This window comes from Cebus imitator, unplaced genomic scaffold (assembly GCF_001604975.1).
Source record: "Cebus imitator isolate Cc_AM_T3 unplaced genomic scaffold, Cebus_imitator-1.0 Scaffold419, whole genome shotgun sequence".
NCBI lineage: Eukaryota > Metazoa > Chordata > Mammalia > Primates > Cebidae > Cebus > Cebus imitator.
Genome location: NW_016107734.1, coordinates 952783 through 962422, shown reverse-complemented (window position 1 = coordinate 962422; position 9640 = coordinate 952783). Strand labels below are relative to the sequence as shown.

Sequence of the window (9640 nt, the reverse complement as noted above, 5' to 3'; positions counted from 1 at the left end):
AAAAAAAAAAAAAAAAAAGAAGAGGAAAGAAAAAGAATAGAAAAAAAAAAATAGATTACTGAAATACAAAACAAAGATATAATGAAGAGGCTCCACAAGCTAAAATCTTGTTCTTAAAAGACTAAAAAAATTAACAACCTCCTGACAAAATTGGTCAAGAAAACAACCAAATGCATAAACTTGTAATATTCAAAATAAAAAGGAGATTAATCACGAAGACAGGAGAGCTCTTAAGAAAGTCTGAGCGTGAGCTGGGCAGATGGATGACCACAGCTCATTACATATTCGATCACCATGACCATTCATTTTTACTTACCGCCAACAGAAGACACATTTATTAGCACACGCCAAGCTCGGGGTGGTTTCCATGCAGCGATGGCTCTCAATTCCATAGAATGTGTGTTTGTAACAACCTCCTCTCCCTCGGAGCATCGACTGTGACAGGTAAACAAATCACAATTTGAATAAAATCGTCAAAGCACAGAAACAAACCACCAAGGCATCATTTTTAAGAAGAAACCATGTGTTTCATAACCACGAATACTCCTACTGGTATCTGCATGATGCAGGAAATTAGCATTGGACCATTTTAGGGTTTTGGCAGTGCTTTGGGTTTTTACTAAAGCCCAGTGAAATAAACCTATGATTCATTAACTCTGAAAACTCTATAGGGAGAACCACTAATGCTTTCATTTTCAAATCCATCAGACTCCTTTAAATAATATTAGTACAATAATATATAATGCTAGGAAACAGATAAAACAGACACCTAAAACGGGGGTGGTCTGCATATGTAAGCATATCCCTGCTCTGAATAAAGGAGGACAGGTAAGGGAATGCATACAGGAGTGGGTTTTTTTGTTAGTTTGTTTTGTTTTGTTTTTATCTGTTGAGACAGGATCTTGCTCTGTTCCTCAGGCTGTGTTGCAATCATAGCTCACTGCAACCTCCAACTCCTAGATTAAAGCAAACCTACCGCCTCAACTTCTCACGTAGCTGGGACTATGAGTGTGAGCCACCATGCCTGGTTACTTTTTAATTTTTTGTAGAGATGAGGTCTCACTATGTTGCCCAGGCTGGTCTCGAACTCCTGGCTTCAAGCGATTCCTCCCACCTCAGTCTCCCCAAATGCTAAGATTATAGTTGTGAGTGAACCATTGTGCCCAGACCTGAAGTATAAATATTTGAGACATTATGGGGGCAAGTCACAGGTATATAAGAAATAGATTATTCCCAAAAAGATCACTATTTGATGCAAGGGATAAAACCACGTATCATATGAGACATATAAATTGGTACCTGAAGTAAGAAGGTAATCTAAAGAAATATCTAGATCAACTAGGGTTGGAATCAAGATAATGTCAAGCTTAAAAGGTAAAATCAGATCTCTGGGTAAGACGAGCTTGATTTCAGTGCAAGTGAAAGCAGTGAAGCCTGGGAGAAGGTGATGCAAGAGAGGGAATGGTAACTTTCTCCTAAGATCAGTGGAAGGGTAGGGTACTAAAGAAGTAAAATCAATGTCATTCCCCACTGAGGGGCAGAACAAAGGAAGTCATCCAAAATAACTGATTTTGAGCCCAAGTGACTGAAATAATACGGAATTAACAATACCAACAATGAACAAGGAGATGGAAAGCGGAGACACGAATGAGTAGCATTTACACATATACAGGGGGGTGTGTGTGTATGTATCAGTGTACTACTATTTTTTTTTTTTTTTTGACGGAGTCTCGCTCTGTTGAAGTCTTCGCCCATGCTGAAGTGGAGTGGAGATTGCAGTGGTGTAATCTCAACTAACTGCACCCTCTGCCTCCCAGTTCAAGCGATTCTCCTGCCTCAGCCTCTCAAGTAGCTGGGATTACAGGCATGTGCCTCCACGCCTGGCTAATATTTGTATTTTTAGTAGATACAGGCTTTCACCATATTGGTCAGGCTGGTCCCAAACTCCCGACCTCAAGTGATCCACCCACCTCAACCTCCCAAAGTACTATTATTAATATAAGCCTGTCCACAGTGAAAGAACATTCCATAAAATTTTCCTAGTTTAATTACTGCCAGCTGACCATGAAGCCTTTTAACTAGTTTTTGTTCTAATTAAAAAAAAGTTTCCCTGTCCATCTCAGTACTTGCATTTGAGTAAAGGGAAAATACTGTTCCAGATACCTGTGCCTACAAACCTCTTCCAAGTTCCTAATAAAATGTACAAGGCAGCAAACAAAGCATTCAAATCTTGCAAACGACACTGAAAACCAAAATTTCCAATAAATGCCAGAATCACAGAGTAATTTCCACAAAACCTCATGCCACTAGAGAAACACTTCATTCACTGTTGATTAAGAAGAGAATACACTTGGTTAGGAACTGCCCTGTGCTTCCCCCTCCTACTCAGGTTGAAGTCATAACCAACAATGCAACGACATCTGGATACAGGGCCTTTCATGAGGTAATTAAGGTTAAGTGAGGTCCGGTGAGTGGGGCACGAACCTGCCAGAACTACTGTCCTACGAAGAGGAAGAGAGACCAGAGATCTCTCTGCACGTGCAGAAGAGGATGAGAGCCCATAAGTTGGAAGAGTGGCCGGGCAGGGTGGCTCACGCCTGTGATCCCAGCACTTTGGGAGGCCAAGGCAGGCGGATCACGAGGTCAGGTCAAGATCATTCTGGCCAACATGGTAAAACCTCATCTCTACAAAAATACAAAAAATTGGCCAGGCATGGTGGCATGAGCTTGTAGTTCCAGCAACTCGGGAGGCTGAGGCCGGAGAATCACTTGAACCCGGAAGGCGTAGGTTGCAGTGAGCCGAAATCGTGCCACTGCACTACAGCCTGGCCACAGAGCAAGACTCCATCTCAAAAAAAAAAAAAGATGGAAGAGCAACCAAGGTAGCTTCGCCAAAGGACCAGTGAGAGCTTCCCAGAGGTGTGAGGTCCAAATCCAATAATGAAGAACTAAAAGGATTTTTCAAAAGGACTCTGTAAGACCCCAGCATAGAAGCATGTAGAAGAGGATAGAAAGTTTTTCATTTTAAAAAATGATTTCTCCAAATGTTTACTTAAGTCTGTGATCCATTTTGAATTAATTTTTATATAAGGTGTGAGGTTTAAGACAACTCTTTTTTGAGACTGGTTGTGGGGAGCAGTCTTTGGGTCTTTTACTTTTTTCTGTTGGTTTGGCCTATGGATATCTAATTACTCCTGAAAATTCCACCATGGAACTTGATATGGTTTGGCTGTGTCCCCATCCAAATCTCCACTTGAATTGTACCTCCCAGAATTCCCATGTGTTGTGGGAGAGACCCAGGGAGATAACTGAAACATGGGGGCCAGTCTTTCCTGCACTCGTTTCATGATAGTAAACGAGTCTCACAAGATCTGACGGGTTTATCAGGGTGTTTCCACTTTTGCTTCTTCCTCATTTTCTCTTGCCACCACCATGTAAAAAGTGCCTTTTGCCTCCTGCCATGATTCTGAGGCCTCCCAGCCATGTGGAACTGAAAATGCAATTGAACCTCTTTTCCTTCCCAGTCTCAGGTATGTCTTTACCAGCAGCGTGAAAATGGAATAATACAGAACTGCCTTTGCATTTTTGTAAAAAACCAGTTAAACATACTTTGTCACTCTATTTCTGGGATCTCTAGTCTTTCCCTTGATGTATAAGTCTATCCCTGTGCCAGCAGTACCCCCGTCTTGATAACTGTGACAATATGGTAACCTACAAGATCAGAGTGAATTATTCCTCCCAGTTCTTTCTTCTTTGCCAACATTGTTTTTGCTATTCTAGGGTCTGTGGCTTTCAAGTCTTAGATTGTTTGCCTATTTCTACAAAAATCTTATTGGTATTTTTATAAGAATTACATTCAATATATAGAATCAATTTGGGGAGAATTAACAGTTTATTATACTGAGTTTTCTAATCCATGAACGTGGTATGTCTATTTGTTTAGATTTTCATTTCTTTCATCAGTATTTTTTAAATCTTCAGCATCCGACAAGTCCTGTGTATGTTTTGTTAAATGTAAACCTATGCATATTACTTTCACTGGAGTGATTTTAAATGAACTTTTTAATGTTGGTGTTCATGTGTTCATTGTTAATATACAGAATAAAACTGATTTTTGTTCTTTGATACTGTATCCTGTGACCTTGATGAACTCAAGTTCTAGGAAATTTTTTTTTCTGTCATTTCCTTGAGACTTTCTCCCTAACAATGGTGTCATCTGCAAAACAAGACAGCTTTATTTCTGCCTTTGCAACCTGTATGCATTTTCTTTTTCTTGCCTACTTCCAGTGGCTAGAATTTACAGTACTATGTAAAACAGGAGTGGTGAACACAGGCATACTTGTCTTGCTCCCAATCTTGAGAAAAGCATTTACTCTTTCATATTGGGTATGATGTTAGCTGTCGGAATTTTGTAGATAATATATTAAGTTAGTATTCTTCCATTTCTAACTTGCTAAGAGTTTTTAATGATGAAGGGTTAGGCTCTGCCAAATGCTTTTTCAGAATCAATTGATATGACTGACTGATTTTTTTTCTTCTTAACATGTTTGATATGATGGATTGCTTTGGTTTTTGAATGTTGAACCAGCCTTGTATACCTGGGAAAAATCTACTTGGTTATGGCATATAATTCTTTTTATACTTGGCTGAATTCTATTTGCTAATATGTTGAGGGGTTTTGTTTTGTTTCTGTTTTTGTTTGTTTTTCCTTTTGAGACAGTCTTGCTCTGTTGTCCAGGCTGGAGTGCAGTGGCCTAATCTAGGCTCGCTGCAACCTCAGCCTCCTGAGTTCAAGCAATTCTCCTGTCTCAGATTCCTGAGTAGTTGGGATTACATGCATACGACACCAGGCTTGACTAATTTTTTTAATTTTAGTAGAGATGAGGTTTCACCATGTTAGCCAGGCTGGTCTTGAACTCCTGATCTCATGATCCACTCACCTCAGCCTCCCAAAGGGCTGGTATTACAGATGTGAGCCATCGGGCCTGGCCTCTATTTGCTAATATCTTATTGAGAATTTCTACACTTAAATTTCTGAGAGATTGGTCTTTAGTTCTCTTTTACTGCCTGGTCTTTGTCAGGTTTTATCGGGTTAATATTGGCCTCAAAAAATAAGTTGAGAAATGTTCCCCACCTCATGTATTTTAGGGAGGATATGAAGTAAAACTGGCATTAATCTTTATTAAATATTTGGTAGAATTCTTCAGAAAAAAACACTGAAACCTATTATTTCACTTTGGGGAGCCTTTTAATTATAAAATTAGTTTCTTTGATGATTTATAGGATTATTCAGATTATGTATTTTGGTTGAGTTTTGATAAATTGTGGTTTTTGAGGAATACATGTATTTCACCTACATTGCAAAAATATCAACATAAAATTGCAGCACTCCCTTATTATCATTTAAATGGCTACAGGACCTGTAATAATATTATGTTTCATTCCTGATATTGATGACTTGTGTTTTCTTTTGTATGTTTTAAGTCTTAACTAAAGACTTATCAATTTTATTGACATTTTCAAAGAATTAGCTTTTGGTTTCATAACACTTTTTATTATGCCATTTTCAGTTTCACTGATTTCTATTCTTAGTTCACTTCTTTCCATTTTCTTTTTTTTTACTTGGCTCTTTTTTTCTGTTTCTTGAGTAGGAACTTCAGATTGCTGAATTGAGACCTTTCCTCATTTCTAACGTAAGATTTTTTTTTTTTAATATATACATATTTTTTATTGCACTTTAGGTGCTGGGGTACATGTGAAGAACACGCAGTATTGTTGCATAGGTACACACATGGCAGTATGGTTTGCTGCCTCCATCCCCATCACCATCACCTATATCTGGCATTTCTCCCCATGTTATCCCTCCCCAGTTCCCTACCCTCTGCTGTCCCTCTCCTAGTCCCCCCACAACAGACCCCAGTGTGTGATGTTCCCCTCACTGTGTCCATGTGTTCTCATTGTTCAACACCCAGAACATGCAGTGTTTGATTTTCTGTTTGTCAGTTTGCTGAGAATGATGGTTTCCATGTTCATCCAAGTCCCTATGAAGGACACAAATTCATCGTTTTTGATGGCTGCATAGTATTCCATGGTGTATATGTGCCACAATTTCCTTGTCCAGTCTATCATCAATGGGCATTTGGGTTGGTTCCAGGTCTTTGCTATTGCAAACAGTGCCGCAATATACATTTGTGTGCATATGTCTTTATAATAGAACGATTTTATAATCCTTTGGATATATACCCAGTAATGGGATTGCTGGGTCAAATGGAATTTCTATTTCTAGGTCCTTGAAAAATCGCCACACTGTCTTCCACAATAGTTGAACTAATTTACACTCCCACCAACAGTGTAAGAGTGTTCCTATTTCTCCACATCCTCTCCAGCATCTGTTGTCTCCACATTTTTTAATGATCGCCATTCTAACTGGCGTGGGATGGTATCTCAATGTGGTTTTGATTTGCATTTCTCTAATGACCAGTGATGATGAGCATTTTTTCATATGTTTCTTGGCCTTGTGTATGTCTTCTTTAGAAAAGTGTCAGTTCATATCCTTCGCCGACTTTTGAATGGGCTTATTTGTTTTTTTCTGGTAAATCTACTTTAGTTCTTTGTAGATTCTGGATATTAGCCCTTTGTCAGATGGGTAGATTGCAAAAATTTTTTCCCGTTCTGTTGGTTGCCAGTTCACTCTAATGCTTGTTTCCTTTGCTGTGCAGAAGCTGTGGAGTTTGATTAGGTCCCATGTGTCTATTTTGGCTTTTGTTGCCAATGCTTTTGGTGTTTTAGTCATGAAGTCCTTGCCTATGCCTATGTCCTGAATGGTTTTGCCTTGGTTTTCTTCTAGGGTTTTTATGGTGTTAGGTCTTATGTTTAAGTCTTTAATCCATCTGGAGTTAATTTTAGTGTAAGGTGTCAGGAAGGGGTCCAATTTCTGCTTTCTGCACATGGCTAGCCAATTTGCTTAACACCATTTATTAAACAGGGAATCCTGTTTAATAATGTTGTATTTAATACCCAGAACAAGCACTACAGTTTTTAGATCATTAGTTATATAAAATATTGGTATGGATTCCTTTGGTTTTATCTGGTTTGGGGACCCCTCAAATTCATGAAGCTGTAGGTTGATGTCTTTCATAAAATTTGAGCTAGCTTCAACCAATTATTTCTTCAAATACTCTTTCAGCACTACTTATTAAATTTCACTCTCCTTCCACAAGACTGATGACATAAATGTTGGATCTCTTATCACAAATTAAGCATCCCTTATCCAAAATGCTTGGTACCAATAGTGTTTCAGGTTTCAAATTTTTTCAGATTTTGGAATATTTGTAATATACATACTGGTTGTGCATCTTTAATCAAAAAATCCAACATCTAAAATGTTCCAATGAGTATTTCCTTTGATTGTCATCTCAGTGCTCAAAACATTTTGAATTCTGAAGCATTTCTGATTTCAGATATTTAAATTAGGGATACTCAGCCTATACTGCCCTGCAGTCTCTAAGGCTATACTGAATGTTCTTTTCCAGTCTACTTTTGTCTAAGTTGTTCAGATTGGGTAAAAATCTTTTTTTTTTTTTTTGAGACTGAGTCTGGCTCTGTCACCCAGACTGAAGTGCAATGGCATGATCTCAGCTCACTGCAACCTCCACCTCCTGGGTTCAAGCAATTCTCCTACCTCAGCCTCCCAAGTAGCTGATTACAGGGACACATCATCACGCCCAGCTAATTTTTGTATTTTTAGTGGAGACAGGGTTTCACCATGTTGGCCAGCGCCAGTCTCAAACTCCTGACCTCAGGTGATCCACCCACCCTGGCCTCCCAAAGTGCTAGGATTACAGGCGTGAGCCACCACACCGGGCACAGACTGGGTAAATGCTATCATTCTGTCCTGTTCACCAAGCATTCTATTGATCTGTTAAGGTCACCGATTCTATCTTGTCGTCTCCACTTGACTACTGAGCCCATCAATCAGAGATTTCTTTATTTCTCTTACTGTATTTCTCAATTTTAGAATTCCCTCTTGGTTCTTTTATAACTTCTCTTTCTTTGCTGAGACTTCTTTTTCATTTGTTTCAAGACCATTTATAAGTGATGACTGAAGCATTTTTATGACGGCCACTTTAAAACCCTTGTCAGTTAATCCCATCACCTGATTTACCACCTGGTGTTTGTGCCAGCTGATTATTCGATTATTCGTACTCAAGATGTGATTTCCCTGTTTCTTGGTATGGCAAGAGATGTTTTTGTTGCATCCTAGACATTCTATTATGTTGGAAATTCCAGACCCTAGTTCCTTGATTCTTTTCTTTTAGTACATTATTTCCACTTAGTATGCAAGTCCTGCCCTCCTTCTGTGTGCTGTGGTTCCAATGGCAGTTTAATTTTCAGAGCCTATGCAGTGTAATTTTTCTTAGACTCCCTTTGGTCCCTGCCGGAGCTGTCTAGGGGGAGGGAGGGACTCCTCCAGCCTAGCCGACTGGGAGTCTCTCAGTGGGGAAAGAGAATGTCAGGCCAGCAGAATTCCAAGGCCAGGCTGTTTCTGTGGCAGCTTCTCTGGCCTATGCTCTCTGCTAGCCCCAGTATCTCTGGGTAGAGAGGGAAGTCTCAGACACACAAGGACAAAGAGGGTCCCCCAGCTGGCCCAACTGTGGTGGTATGGTCCCTCTTGGTAGTGCCACCCAGCCAACATCGTATCTGTTGGTAGGGGAAGAGAATCTCAGGCCCAGGAAGGATCGACAGAATCACAGGCCAGGCCACCTGAGAGGGCTGCGGGCTGGGGAGAAGGGTAGAGTCTCTCTAATTAATAAACAGCAACAGGAAGCAAATCAGTGGTTTCCAGGAAGTAAAAGAGAAAAATGGATTATAAAGAAGCTCAAGGAAACTATTGTATTTTGGAAATACAAAACATTTTGTATTAAGGAAATATTATCTTAACTATGGTGACAGCTTCACGGGCATATATATGTATACAAACTCATCAGGCAGAGTAGGATGGCTCACGCCTGTAATCCCAGCACTTGGGAAAGCCAAGGCAGGTGGATCACTTGAAGTGAGGAGTTTGAGACCACTCTGGCCAACATGGTGAAACTCTGTCTCTAATAAAAATACAAAAATTAGCCAGGCATGGTGGCAGGCACATGTAATCCCACCTACTCAGGAGGCTGAGGCAGAAAAATCGCTTGAACCCAGGAAGCAGAGGTTGCAGTGAGCAGAGATCACACCTCTGCACTCCAGCCTGGGCAACTTCCGACTCGGGGAAAAAAAAAAAATCAAAATGTACACTTTAAATATGTACAATTTCTCATATGTCAATTATACAGCAATAAAATTGAAAACACTTGAAAATTTAAAAATGAGACACAGGAGTCCACTAAAAAATTTCCCACCAGCCAAAGTGTGAAAATCTGATGATCAAAACAGAAGATAACTGTAATGGGTGGAATTGATGAAAATGCATCATTACACAGTAATATGCAAAAACAAGGGGAAAAGTCACCATTTGAGGTGGTAATTAAAACAACTCCTACTTTGAAAATTAGTAATTTAAGAGAAAAAAATATCAGGCATTTATCATGCGTTGTCAATAGGAACAGTATTTCACAGTAACTGTATCTTCGGTTGATTAAAAAAAAAA

General features: G+C 39.5%; 1 protein-coding gene across 1 annotated transcript in view; it reads right to left on the bottom strand.

Moving 5' to 3' along the window:
- LOC108290025 (S-adenosyl-L-methionine-dependent tRNA 4-demethylwyosine synthase TYW1) overlaps positions 1-9640 on the bottom strand; it is a 259296-nt gene that overhangs the window by 154825 nt on the left and 94831 nt on the right. Inside the window, exon 10 of the mRNA XM_017509701.2 lies at positions 317-435. Coding sequence (XP_017365190.1) covers positions 317-435 — 119 coding nt within the window. The remainder of the gene's footprint in view (positions 1-316; positions 436-9640) is intronic.